This window comes from Nerophis lumbriciformis, linkage group LG22, assembly GCF_033978685.3.
Source record: "Nerophis lumbriciformis linkage group LG22, RoL_Nlum_v2.1, whole genome shotgun sequence".
Classification (NCBI taxonomy): Eukaryota; Metazoa; Chordata; class Actinopteri; order Syngnathiformes; family Syngnathidae; genus Nerophis; species Nerophis lumbriciformis.
In genome coordinates, this window is record NC_084569.2 from 34,351,389 (window position 1) to 34,366,670 (window position 15,282).

The 15,282-nt window shown below is 39.6% G+C and overlaps 1 protein-coding gene across 6 annotated transcripts in view; it reads left to right on the forward strand.

The window, feature by feature from the left end:
* Window positions 1-15,282, forward strand: part of tanc2a (tetratricopeptide repeat, ankyrin repeat and coiled-coil containing 2a) — a 180,888-nt gene that overhangs the window by 51,221 nt on the left and 114,385 nt on the right. For 4 of the 6 annotated variants that reach the window (XM_061973752.1, XM_061973755.1, XM_061973754.1 and 1 more), the window contains exon 1: window positions 12,357-12,667. In XM_061973752.1, coding sequence (XP_061829736.1) covers window positions 12,379-12,667 — 289 coding nt within the window. In that variant the 5' untranslated portion in view covers window positions 12,357-12,378. Of the gene's footprint in view, window positions 1-3,660; window positions 3,772-12,356; window positions 12,668-15,282 lie in introns of those variants that run through there. The other 2 variants (XM_061973756.1, XM_061973757.1) reach the window with 1 other exon arrangement.

The following is a 15,282-nucleotide window of genomic DNA, read 5'->3' on the forward strand; positions in this document are numbered from 1 at the left end:
AGGAAAAATTTATGAAAAGTAAGAATTTTCCAATCGGTATCGGACAATTTTTTTTCATAAAAACACTTTACCAATTAATAAAAAATCATCCCTTTTTCGTCTTAATTAAGCTCCTGAATTTTTGCACGATATTCCAATTTATTGAGATGCAGCTGAATATTAAACTATATGTAGGGAAATATTTAGGAAAAGTAAGGATTTTCCAATCGATTGACCACCGATCGGTATCGGACAATTTTCTTTCATAAAAACATGTTGCCAATTAATTAAAAATCCTCCCTTTTTCGTCTGAATCAAGCTCCTCAATTTTTCACGATATTCCAATTTATTGAGATGCTGCTGAATATAAAACTATTTGTAGGGCAAAATGTATGAAAAGTAAGAATTTTCCAATCGATCGACCACCGATCGGTATCGGACAATTTTTTTTCATAAAAACACGTTGCCAATGAATAAAAAATCTTCCCTTTTTTGTCTGAATTAAGCTCCTGAATTTTTGCACGATATTCAAATTTATTGAGATGCAGCTGAATATTAAACTATATGTAGGGAAAAATTCATGAAAAGTAAGGATTTTCAAATCGATCGACCACCGATCGGGATTGGAAAATTTTTTTTCATAAAAACACGTTGCCAATTAGTAAAAAATCCTCCCTTTTTCGTCTTAATTAAGCTCCTGAATTTTTGCACGATATTCCAATTTATTGAGATGCAGCTGAATATGAAGCTATATGAAGGGAACATTTATAAAAATTAAGGACCACCAATCGGTATCGACCCAAAAATACGTTGCCAATTAAATTTAAAATGCTCCTTTTTTGGTCTGAATTAAGCTCTTGAACTTTTGCATAATATTCCTATATATTGAGATCCAGCTGAATATCTATTTCATAAAATTTATGAAAAATAAGGATTTTCCAATCGATCGGCCAATTTACGTGAAAAAAATATGTTGCCATTTAATGCCTTTTAATACGGAGCACAAACGCAGATCACTTCTTGCAGACACTATTTATTTTTTAGTCCCCCGGCTCGAATGGCTCGCAGCTAACAATGCATGGAGCCGCTCCTCTAAGCGAATAATGATCACCTTCATTACGGCAAATAAACTGCATTTCTTAGCATTTTAAGTATTATTTTCAAGTACCATTATCACTGGAGGCTAAATATGTTATACACCGAAAGCAAGCCAGGAACAGGCATGCTGATAGCTAAGCTAGTTTAAAACATCCCCAAGCAATAAGTGCTTAGTAAACTTTGAGAAGTGTCGATGAAAGCACGTTAAAGCATCAAGTAAGCAACTATTAATCAGAAATTAACATTTAAATTAATAAGGGTCTAGAGAGGATGATAAAGGAATATTGGTGTCAGCATTGTCGCAGTACACCACACGTAAGAGGAGCGCGACTCGAACCATAAAGTGGTGGTGTTGACTGTCGATACCAAGGGTAGTATCACTATGTGATGATACTAGAGTGATAAGGTCGATGTATTTGTTTATGTTTACAAAGTCAGGGAATACTTCACTGGACACCGGAGAACTTTACAGGAAAAAAACTAAAGATTTAAATAAGTAGAATACAGTCTTTTTTTGCTTTTGTTGAATTGTTGTGTAATATTGACTTCGTTTTGCTCAAACAATTGTATGCAAATAATGAAGAAGTAATTTAAACATTGTGTTGATATTGTTAAACTGTCTATCGCACTCACCATAACTGTTTTTGAAAATGTACTGTTAATACATGTTCTCACTCATGGACGATCGGAAGATGTGGCTAATAGTAGTAACTGTTGTAGCCTTTAAAAACAACTTCAAAATTAACTTTAGCATTGTATATACACACTGCAAGTCTATATATAATGTAGTAACAGACACAATCATAACAATATGTACAATATTTACCGTATTTTGGTCATTTTAATCATTGCCGCTTTTTTTCAGCGCTTTGATTTCCGTTTCCATAGCAGCACACGCCCGACTTGTGGCAACAAATGTGTGTTCCTATTTCCGGAAACAAACGCGAGTGCGTGTTCTAATCACGGCAGACTTGGTAACGGACAACGAAGACAACTATTTTTGGACATATGAGGATTTACAACCTTATCTTTTTGAAGCTGAACACATTGAGGATGCCTGCGTTGAGGTGGCGACTTGTCCAGGCACTCGAAGGCAGCTAGAATCGGCAGCGTGAAACCCCTGATTGGAATATCACTAATAATGTTGATATCTGACTTGGATGAAATAATTAATTATTAAATTATTAAGATAAAAAAAATGAAGTCGCTTTATGTAGTGCTTTATGAAAGGATAGTTATACTCCATCCATCCATCCATCTTCTTCCGCTTATCCGAGGTCGGGTCGCGGGGGCAGCAGCTTAAGCAGGGAAGCCCAGACTTCCCTCTCCCCAGCCACTTCGTCCAGCTCTTCCTGTGGGACCCCGAGGCGTTCCCAGGCCAGCCGGGAGACATAGTCTTCCCAACGTGTCCTGGGTCTTCCTCGCGGCCTCCTACCGGTCGGACGTGCCCTAAGCACCTCCCTAGGGAGGCGTTCGGGTGGCATCCTGACCAGATGCCCGAACCACCTCATCTGGCTCCTCTCGATGTGGAGGAGAAGCGGCTTTACTTTGAGCTCCTCCCGGATGGCAGAGCTTCTCACCCTATCTCTAAGGGAGAGCCCCGCCACCCGGTGGAGGAAACTCATTTCGGCCGCTTGTACCCGTGATCTTGTCCTTTCGGTCATAACCCAAAGCTCATGACCATAGGTGAGGATGGGAACGTAGATCGACCGGTAAATTGAGAGCTTTGCCTTCCGGCTCAGCTCCTTCTTCACCACAACGGACCGATACAGCGTCCGCATTACTGAAGACGCCGCACCGATCCGCCTGTCGATCTCACGATCCACTCTTCCCTCACTCGTGAACAAGATAGTTATACTGTATTTAATTAATATTTATTTGAAAATATTGTAGAATCATTTTTAATTCTATGTTAAAGGTAAATTATAATTACGGTATATATTCTATTATTTGTTATACTATACAAAAATAGAGCATAACTACCGCATTTTTCAGACTATAACGGCTCCGAAGTATAAGTCGCACCGGCCGAAAATGCCTAATAACGAAGGAAAAAAACATATATAAGTCGCACTGGAGTATAAGTCGCATTTTTGGGGGAAATTTACTTGATAAAACCCAACACCAAGAATAGACATTTGAAAGGCAATTTAAAACAAATAAAGAATAGTGAACAACAGGCTAAATAAGTGTACGTTATATGAGGCATAAATAACCAACTGAGAATGTGCCTGGTATGTTAACGTAACATATTATGGTAAGAGTCATTCAAATAACTATAACATATAGAACATGCTATACGTTTACCAAACAATCTGTCACTCCTAATCGCTAAATCCCATGAAATCTTATACGTCTAGTCTCTTACGTGAATGAGCTAAATAATATTATTTGATATTTTGTGTTAATTATTTCACACATAAGTCGCTCCTGAGTATAAGTCGCACCCCCCGGCCAAACTATGAAAAAAACTGCGACTTATAGTCCAAAAAATACGGTAATCATAAAAACCTAATTATTATAATTATGTTCTACAGCTTTAAGAGTTTTCTAATCCAATCGAATGTTCCTTTTTCCCGACAGGTGGCAGCAGCATTGAGTCTGCGAGCTCCGAGATAAGACTGTTGGAGGGATTCACTCGTTCTCTTCCCTCCTCTCCTCTCCTTAACATTCGTCCGGCCAAAAGAACATCCGGTAGGTGTTGTCTTTCTTTCTTATTAAGTGCTACTCAGACTAACACATCCGGTCTTCGTGCGAGGGTCGGGCCACCCATTTGTCAATCCAACTTTGTTTCCATTGCCCGTCAGGGAGATGGGTGGGAGGGTTGGTGCCTACTGCAGATGATTTAGGGCGAGAGGCGGGTACACCCTTAATAGATCACCAGTCAATCACATTGACATGCATTCACACTCATATTGATGCCTTCAATTTAGTGGTTTTCAAGTCATCTAACTTTTTTTTGGCGACTGTCTGAGGAAGCCACTGTGCCTAAAGACTGGGTATTACATTATGCTACGGTTTGGTTATTTTGGTTCTTCCAACACCAAATACAAGAAAAAAGAAATACAAATCAATATTTTCTGAATATAGCTGCATTAACACTGTACCGATACTGTGTTGGTGTTTGATGATGGCGCCATCTCCTGGATTAAAACAGTCACGACACTTCAGTTCAGTTCAGTTTCAGTTTATTTGGAACATGCATACTAGGGCTGTGAATCTTTGGGTGTCCCACGATTCGATTCAATATCGATTCTTGGGGTCACGATTTGATTCAATATCTTTTTTTTTTCAATTCAACATGATTCTCGATTCAAAAACGATATTTTTCAGATTCAAAAGGATTCTCTATTCATTCACTACATAGGATTTCAGCAGGATCTACCCCAGTCTGCTGACATGCAAGCAGAGTAGTAGATTTTTATAAAAAGCTTTTATAATTGTAAAGGACAATGTTTTATCAACTGATTGCAAAAATGTAAATTTGTTTTAACTATTAAATGAACCAAAAATATGACTTATTTTATCTTTGTGAAAATATTGGACACAGTGTGTTGTCAAGCTTATGAGATGTGATGCAAGTGTAAGCCACTGTGACACCATTGTTCTTTTTTTAATTTTTTTTTATTAATGTCTAATGATAATGTCAATGAGGGATTTTTAATCACTGCTATGTTGAAATTGTAACTAATGTTGATACTGTTGTTGATAATATTCATTTTTGTTTCACTACTTTTGGTTTGTTCTGTGTTGTGTTTGTGTCTCCTTGCTCTGTTTATTGCAGTTCTGAGTGTTGCTGGGTCGGGTTTGGTTTTGGAATTGGATTGCGTTGTTATGGTATTGCTGTGTATTGTTTTGTTGGATTAATTAATTAAAAAATTTAAAAAAATAGATTCTGAATCGCACAACGTGAGAATCGTGATTCAATTTCGAATCGATTTTTTTCCACGCCCCTAATGCATACGATACAATGTAATGCATCACTCAATTCCAGTTGTTTCATTACAGCACGTCCGTAAAGGAGTAGGAAGAAGCAGAGCTTATTTAATCCTACCCCTTTTCATACCATAGCAATTTTATCCAATTTAACATTTAAGTACCAATGATTGTCACACACACACTAGGTGTAGTGAGATTATCCTCTGCATTTGACCCATCACCCTCAACCCTTGGGAGGTGAGGGGAGCAGTGAGCAGCAGCGGTGGCCGCCACCCGGAATAATTTTTGGTGATTTAACCCCCAATTCCAACCCTTGATGCTGAGTGCCAAGCAGGGAAGAATGCTGGTATGAGCTTTTAAACATAACCCGTTAACTGCTGCCAATCAAATGGTGAATAAGATACTCTTTAGGGTTCATATGTTTGTAAATCTGACTGTGATGAAATCAGTGCCTCACCAGCCATCAACCTCACCGCACGTCACTGATATGTATGTGTATATGTATATATGCATATGTGTGTATGTATATGTATGTGTATATATGTATATGTGTGTATGTATATGTATGTGTATATATGTATATGTGTGTATATCAGAATCAGAATCAGAAATACTTTATTAATCCCCGAGGGGAAATTAAAATTTTCAGCACAATCCCATTCAAGATCAGACAAACATTACAAGGAGACAGAACAGGATCGCTGACGGGTCTGCCAACTTCCGGCGCCCCTTACAAAAAAGGTGAGATACAGGTAAACAATGGGGCGGGGGGGAAATCGGTCTAAGCCTGGGCCCCCGGAGAGGGGTTCCAGACTGAGGCCAAGGGAAAAAACAACTCATAGCCATAGCACACATCAAACTTCAAATAAAACAAAGGATATTAAAGACATTAAAAGAGCAGAGCTGATGCAACCAGCCACTTCTACCTACAGCTATGAATAAAAAGTAAAAGAAACATGTATACTGTGGTGGCCTCTGCGGTGTTCCACGCCATCGTCTGCTGGGGTAGAGAGAGCATGGCCAGAGGCAGGAGCAGACCCAACAAAGCAACCAAGAGAGCCGACTCCACTCTTGGCCGCCCTCTAACTCGGCCAGTGTCCAGTCCGCACAGATGAGCGAGGATGCGTCTAAGGAGACCGAGGTGTCCGATACCTGCTCATTCACCGTGAAGCCTGTCCTTCCCGGCGCTCAGTGCTAGCTCCGCAGCCCCGTCTCTTCATCTGCATCTCCTCCAGTTTCTCCAAACGGACTCTGGCATGGCAGAGACCCAGCAGCTGGTCTCCATGGCCAAAAGGCTCCTGGGAGGCAGATCCAGAAGTCCACAAAAAAGCACCGCAGAAGTCACGAAAGTGCCACCCCTTGTCACACAGTCCCAAAGGGTCCCGAACCAAAAAGCAAACAAATATATATATATATATATCCAGTGCCCCCCGCGACCCCAATGGGAATAAGCGGTAGAAAATGGATGGATATATATATATATATATATATATATATATATATATATATATAAATAACACATGAAAACAAGAGGGAAACACAAAAGGATGACACAAGAGCACAGAGCTCATGCCAACAGCAGCCACTACAGCGGTGCCACCTTGGGGGAAAAAAAAAAAAAAAAAAAAAAAAAAAAAAATGTATGGATGTCTGCATATATATATATATATATATATATATATATATATATATATATATATATATATATATATATATATATATATATATATATATATATATATGCAGACATCCATACATTTTTTTTATATATATATATATATATATACATATATATATATATATATATATATATATATATATATATATATATATACATATATATATATATATATATATATATATATATATATATATATATATATATATATATATATATATATATATATATATATATATACTGCATCCGCAGCCCGGATGCAGTAGCCTGAGACGCCGACCCCCGCCTGACAAGCAGGACCAGAGCGTACCCCCAGAAATATATATATATATATATATATATATATATATATATATATATATATATATATATATATATATATATGTGTGTGTGTGGGGAAAAAAATCACAAGACTATTTCATCTCGGTGCAGAGATGAAATAGTCTTGTGATTTTTTTTCCCACACATACATATATTGCGCTCTACTACGGTATCGAGCACAATTTTTTTGATAACCTTATTAAGACATATATATATATATATAAATATATATATATATATATATATATATATATATATATATATATATATATATATATATATATATAAATATATATATATATATATATTTCTGGGGGTACGCTCTGGGCCTGCTTGTCAGGCGGGGGTCGGCGTCTCAGGCTACTGCATCCGGGCTGCGTGTCTGGAGCTCCTGGGTCCCACCGTCCATCCCTTCCGGGTGCCCGTCTTGGTTGGGGCCTGCTGGGTCTAGTCCCCGCGTCTATTCCGAGGTGCTGCAAGTCGGCCAGCTGCTAGGGTAGTGACCTTGTGTGTCAGCATGTCTTTGATCTTCTTTTAATTCTTTTTTTTATATATAATTATTATTATTATTATACTTTTTTTTTTGTATTTTATTATTTATTTATTTTTTTGAAATATATTTTATTTATTTTTATATTTTATTTTTCCCTCCCTCGGGGGGGAATTCCACAGAGCGGTTGCTGGTTGTTCCATCTCCATCGTTGGGGTCCCTGTGGGTGGGGTAGATGGTTCCCGTGGCCCCGTGCCGGGCGGTCCTGCGGCAGCCGACTTGGGTGTGGTGGCCTGGGGCGGGCCGCGCCGCGCTCTCCGGGGGTGGGAGGTGGGCTCGTGGGGGCCCGGTTGCTCGTGGGGCAGGGGTGGTCTTCCCGTCCGGTTGCGGGGAGTCTTTGGGCGTCCCGCCTTTCTGCCCGTGTGGGGTGTGGTCACTTGCTGGCTTGAGGGCTGGCTGTCCCCTGCTTCTCCCGTGCCTTGTCCTCTGCCGGGCGTGTCTGTCTGCGGCCTGCTGCTGGCTCTTCCGGGCGGCACGGTGGGCCTTGCTCTGGGGTTCTTGTCGCTGGCCGGCCTGGCTGTGTGGGGCCGGTGGTCCCTGATTCCCTGGGTGCCATACCTGCTGTTTGTGTGTTGGGCTCTCTGAGTGGCTGGGGCTGTACTCTGGCTCCCACACACACTGGGAGTCAAATATATTGTACATACAAATACACATATACTCACATACACACCGTTATCCATACATACATACATAGGTACCTACGCTCCCACATACATACACAAATACAGTACCTACCTACATACTCAAAGTTCGTACATCCACACGCACATTCACTGTACAAACATACATATACACATAATGTACATATACGTTCACTGTACAAACATACATATACACATACATGTACATACACAGTCACTGTACAAACATACATATACACATACTGTACATATACATTCACTGTACAAACATACTGTACGCATACATGTACATACACATTCACTGTACAAACATACATATACACATACTGTACATATACATTCACTGTACAAACATACATATACACATTCTGTACATATACAAGTACATATACATACATACACTCATGCACATTATCTGTTTCATCAAACATATATTAACGTTGTTGCCCTAGGGTAAACTGGATAACACATGGCACACTGACAAAGCTGAACCTATTTTTACTATAACAATCTACAAGGTTAATATAGGTTGCTTCTCTTTCTTTCCTCTCCATTTTTCTGCATTATTCTGTATCTCTAGTTATCGTTACGTTTATGTATTGTTGCATTTGAACAACTCTATTGTTGATAATAGAGGTAAATTATTGATATTGTTCATTATCAATAGCACTATTTCTATTGGTATTTGTATTGCTCCATTTGTAGTGTAATAATGCTCATTGTCATTTCTGTATTATTATTTATTTCGCTAACTGCTTCTTTGCTATCACTTTTACCATCATATTTGTACATATCGTATTTGCTGATGTTGCTCTATTGTTGTTGTTGTTATTGTTGTGTTTGCTGTTGTTGTTTTTGTCTCTCTGTATTATCCCCCTCTTGTCCCCACAATTTACCCCTCTGTCTTCCTTTTTTTCTCTTTCTATCCCCTCCTGCTCCGGCCCGGCTGCACGAAATGATAATATAAATACATTTAATAAAGTCAAATACAAATAAGGCAACAAGAGAAGTATCCTACACTTCTCTTTTGTAAAGTAAATCTGAACAGCCGATATGGGCATCTACATCACCTATATGATTTGCATGAGAAGCTGGACAGGACAAAAAAATAAAAAATAAAGAAAAGGAATGGGATGGCACTTTAAGTTCATATGTGAGTCAAAGCAGGGGGCCAAATGCTTTTGGCAATATAGTGTATATCGTTAGGATTGTATCAATACCGATACCAATATCAATATTCCTTATCGTTACCAGTATTCGTTACTCTTATCCATACAATTGGTGTAAATAAAGATGTGAAAAAATACATTTTATATTACCATTTTTATTAGCACAGGCTAACCGTTCACCACCAACATCATGTAACATTTCACAGCAGGGAAGTCCTTTATCAACACCTGTTTTCTAAGCCATTATGTTTGCATTGCTAGGTGCTATGTCATCATTTTGTCATCACCACACAGATCCATCCCCGTGTTTCTATTCATTACGAATACTCAGCTGGAAATAATCCATGTGCAGAGCACTGACCTTTTACATTATATATCATACCTGTTGTGTTAGTAGTTTTGTTGCTGGTGTTGTTTTGGTGTGGTTACTGCTGACAGTAATCAGTTTTACTCAATGAAATGATTGTTAATGCAAAATCCTCCTATGCCAAAGAATGTATTACGCAAGCTTGTGAAAAAAAATCGTATTTGCCAAAATAAACACAGAAGAGACTTAAAAAAAATATTGATCCCAGCATGCAGACCCTAATTGATGCCATCAATATTTGGATTGATCCGCCCACCCCTAGTTGTTAAGATATACGACCGTAAAGGATCTTTGAGATACAATGCAGGTTCTCTGACCTACATTTTGGGTGGGTGGCATTGTCATTATCAGAAAAATGGTAGTTAAATCTGTTTTTAAAGGGGAACATTATCACCAGACCTATGTAAGCGTCAATATATACCTTGATGTTGCAGAAAAAAGACCATATATTTTTTTTAACCGATTTCAGAACTCTAAATGGGTGAATTTTGGCGAATTAAACGCCTTTCTATTATTCGCTCTCGGAGCGATGACGTCACATCGGGAAGCAATCCGCCATTTTCTCAAACACCGAGTCAAATCAGCTCTGTTATTTTCCGTTTTTTCGACTGTTTTCCGTACCTTGGAGACATCATGCCTCGTCGGTGTGTTGTCGGAGGGTGTAACAACACGAACAGGGACGGATTCAAGTTGCACCAGTGGCCCAAAGATGCGAAAGTGGCAAGAAATTTGTTCCGCACACTTTACCGACGAAAGCTATGCTACGACAGAGATGGCAAGAATGTGTGGATATCCTGCGACACTCAAAGCAGATGCATTTCCAACGATAAAGTCAAAGAAATCTGCCGGCAGACCCCCATTGAATCTGCCGGAGTGTGTGAGCAATTCAGGGACAAAGCACCTCGGTAGCACGGCAAACAATGGCGGCAGTTTGTTCCCGCAGACGAGCGAGCTATCAACCCTAGCTTCCCTGGCCTGCTGACATCAACTCCAAAACTGGACAGATCAGCTTTCAGGAAAAGAGCGCGGATGAGGGTATGTCTACAGAATATATTAATTGATGAAAACTGGGCTGTCTGCACTCTCAAAGTGCATGTTGTTGCCAAATGTATTTCATATGCTGTAAACCTAGTTCATAGTTGTTAGTTTCCTTTAATGCCAAACAAACACATACCAATCGTTGGTTAGAAGGCGATCGCCGAATTCGTCCTCGCTTTCTCCCGTGTCGCTGGCTGTCGTGTCGTTTTCGTCGGTTTCGCTTGCATACGGTTCAAATCGATATGGCTCAATAGCTTCAGTTTCTTCTTCAATTTCGTTTTCGCTACCTGCCTCCACACTACAACCATCCGTTTCAATACATTCGTAATCTGTTGAATCGCTTAAGCCGCTGAAATCCGAGTCTGAATCCGAGCTAATGTCGCTATAGCTTGCTGTTCTTTCCGCCATGTTTGTTTGTGTTGGCTTCACTATGTGACGTCACAGGAAAATGGACGGGTGTTTATAACGATGGTTAAAATCAGGCACTTTGAAGCTTTTTTTAGGGATATTGCGTGATGGGTAAAATTTTGAAAAAAACTTAATATAATAAGCCACTGGGAACTGATTTTTAATGGTTTTAACAATTCTGAAATTGTGATAATGTTACCCTTTAAACCTCGAAACCTGCAAACTCTTCAACAGCTTTTTACTTCCCGATTGTTAAATTGATGTTTTGTTCCCATATAACCTTAACCTCCACAATACATACACAACATGTAGGTCAAGTTGTTTTGGGGTGCAAAAAGCATAGAGAAGCTTAGAAATATATTTTGTTTTTCTGTTCCCAATTTTCCATGTGGGAACTATATTCAGATTTATGTAGCCTGGTGCACACAAACTTCACTTGCAATCCGTCCTTCTTTCTCCTACGTGCGAGCGTGTAAGTGTGTGTGTTTTGGTTGGAGGAGGGGGAGTTTTGATTCCCGCTGAAGTCAGACGAGAGAGATCGTCTTTCAGACCAGATATGGAGGCTCTGTCGTTGAGAGCAAGAAGTCTGACAAGACTTGAAGACGTTACTTGTTTTACTTGCAGAAGGAAATCTTCATCCAGACTTCAGCTTTATGAGAGTTTTTTTTTAGGAAGTTTAAGGCTGCTCTGCCTGTGAATGAAAATGGTGCACTTTTTGACTAAAAGGAGCAGTGGACACCACCCTGGTTCTATGTGAGTTGCGGTCAACTTTAACAGCTCTGTTCATGAGTGTGTGGACATTCCATTTGCTGACCATCCACTTAGTTTTCCTGCCGGCTCACTTTTGTTCTACTTTTGTGGAGTCAAAACGTGGAGAATCTCAAGTGATTTTCTATTCCTGGAAAAACTCGTCCCTCTTATCTTCTGTCTCTCCTTTCTCCTTTGTGCTTTCTTGAGAAGGAGGAGCTCAGGAAGGTAGTGGTGGTGATCAGGCTTTTTGGTCACCAAGTAATTTGAATGAAGGTATTAAGATTCAGAGATGAAATGCAACAAACTGCAACACTGAAAAACCTTTTCCTTCATTCATCAAAGCAACAGAAAGCTCTTTAGTGAGCTGCCCTTTGATGTTTTGACGCCGCCCTCCACATGGAAACACTCTGAACCAATTACAAGCTGGCTCGTAGCTAGACATGGACTGCACAGCGGCTATTTTGAAAGCATGTGCCCGTCTCAGGACCCTGTGGTGTCAGAATGAACGGACCTCGATGCATCACCCCTGGAGGTTTCTGGAGAACTGCCGCTGTGGTCGAGATGTTCGGGCGGTTGACCCCTTCAGCCATTCCGCCACCCTTCGGGGATTGCTGTTTTATGTGTGCTGCTGCCGGAGCCATGAGGAAAACTCAGATCTGTGTCGAGACTGGGTCGATCTTCCCGTTGAGGAAACAAGTAGGGACAGGAGAGGGAGAAGATGTGAAGGAGGTGAGAGTCCCGAGTATTCCTAATACAGCATTCTTTAAAGGGGAACATTATCACCAGACCTATGTAAGCGTCAATATATACCTTGATGTTGCAGAAAAAAGACCATATATTTTTTTAACCGATTTCCGAACTCTAAATGGGTGAATTTTGGCGAATTAAACGCCTTTCTATTATTCGCTCTCGGAGCGATGACGTTTTCTCAAACACCGAGTCAAATCAGCTCTGTTATTTTCCGTTTTTTTCGACTGTTTTCCGTACCTTGGAGACATCATGCCTCGTCGGTGTGTTGTCGGAGGGTGTAACAACACGAACAGGGACGGATTCAAGTTGCACCATTGGCCCAAAGATGCGAAAGTGGCAAGAAATTGGACGTTTGTTCCGCACACTTTACCGACGAAAGCTATGCTAAGACAGAGATGGCAAGAATGTGTGGATATCCTGCGACACTCAAAGCAGATGCATTTCCAACGATAAAGTCAAAGAAATCTGCGAGCGGATGAGGGTATGTCTACAGAATATATTAATTGATGAAAACTGGGCTGTCTGCACTCTCAAAGTGCATGTTGTTGCCAAATGTATTTCATATGCTGTAAACCTAGTTCATAGTTGTTAGTTTCCTTTAATGCCAAACAAACACATACCAATCGTTGGTTAGAAGGCGATCGCCGAATTCGTCCTCGCTTTCTCCCGTGTCGCTGGCTGTCGTGTCGTTTTCGTCGGTTTCGCTTGCATACGGTTCAAACCGATATGGCTCAATAGCTTCAGTTTCTTCTTCAATTTCGTTTCAATACATGCGTAATCTGTTGAATCGCTTAAGCCGCTGAAATCCGAGTCTGAATCCGAGCTAATGTCGCTATTCCTTGCTGTTCTATCCGCCATGTTTGTTTGTATCGGCATCACTATGTGGCGTCACAGGAAAATGGACGGGTGTATATAACGATGGTTAAAATCAGGCACTTTGAAGCTTTTTTTAGGGATATTGCGTGATGGGTAAAATTTTGATTAAAATTTCGAAAAATAAAATAAGCCACTGGGAACTGATTTTTAATGGTTTTAACCCTTCTGAAATTGTGATAATGTTCCCCTTTAACAGGCACATCCATCTGTAAGACAATTTGTTGTATTATAAAAAAATATTACAATATATATACCGGATATACTGCGTACAGTATTCGTGGTGGTTCATGTATTCGCAATCACATTTTTCGGTACAGAGGCCGAAAGCCCTCGTCAATTGTTTAAATTTCCTGTTTGGGGACACTTTTCTGTGAAATACGTAAACGGGCAAAAACTAGTGGATAAGACAAAAGCAGTATTCCGCCGTTGGTCAGCAAAGATCAGGTACCGTATTTTTCGGAGTATAAGTCGCTTCGGAGTAAGTCGCATTGGCCGAAAATGCATAATAAAGAAGGAAAAAAACATATATAAGTCGCACTGGAGTATAAGTCGCATTTTTTGGGGAAATGTATTTGATAAAAGCCAACACCAAGAATAGACATTTGAAAGGCAATTTAAGATAAATAAAGAATAGTGAACAACAGGCTGAATAAGTGTACGTTATATGAGGCATAAATAACCAACTGGTATGTTAATGTAACATATTATGGTAAGTCATTCAAATAACTATAACATATAGAACATGCTATACGTTTACCAAACAATCTGTCACTCCTAATCGCTAAATCCCATGAAATCTTATACGTCTAGTCTCTTACGTGAATGAGCTAAATAATATTATTTGATATTTTACGCTAATGTGTTAATAATTTCACACATAAGTCGCTCCTGAGTATAAGTCGCACCCCCGGCCAAACTATGAAAAAAACTGCGACTTATAGTCCGACAAATATATGTGGGCTATACCGAGGATGTCGTTGTGGCTTGTGCAGCCCTTTGAGACACTTGTGATTTAGTGCTATATAAATAAACATTGATTGATTGATTGATTGAAATACAGTAACTAAAACGCTCAAGGTCAATCTAGTTTTAAGTAAGACTGAAAAATGTACAATTTGCTCAACACATTTGGGAAAGATAAAGCAAAGACAAACCCTTATATTTGAACAATAGTTATGAATGAACATGCACGACGTCACACAATTTAGCAACTGATCGCATAGGACCTCATGTTTATTGAGCGACTAAAATCCAGTTTGTTTTATTTATGTTGAATACACAGTCAGCATATGGAGAATCACTTGTTATCCCTGGTGGCGTGTTGGTATTTTTAGTGTTGGAATGTATTTTTCATACTGTGAAAATAAAATGTGACAAAGTAATATGTATGAGGCAAATCTGCAAAGAGCCTTGGTCTTTTTTGGATTGGATTCTCTATTGATTTTACCCCCTAATAGTTTTTGTAGTGAACTTATTCCTTCATTAGTCAAAGGTGCTTTCACATTGCCTTTTAAAGCAGTGAACTGCCCACATTTTTCCTGGGTTGCTGTTCAACATGGAATGGTCAACTGGCAGATTTGATGACTTTGGAGGTATAAAGTGCCAAGTCACAGTGTGAATGAGTATAAATGCTGGCTGGCTTCAATGCTTCGTCTCTCTCTGATGCAGCAGTTCTTCTGAATGTATTTCTGATAAAGGCTTATCACTTGAAATTTTAG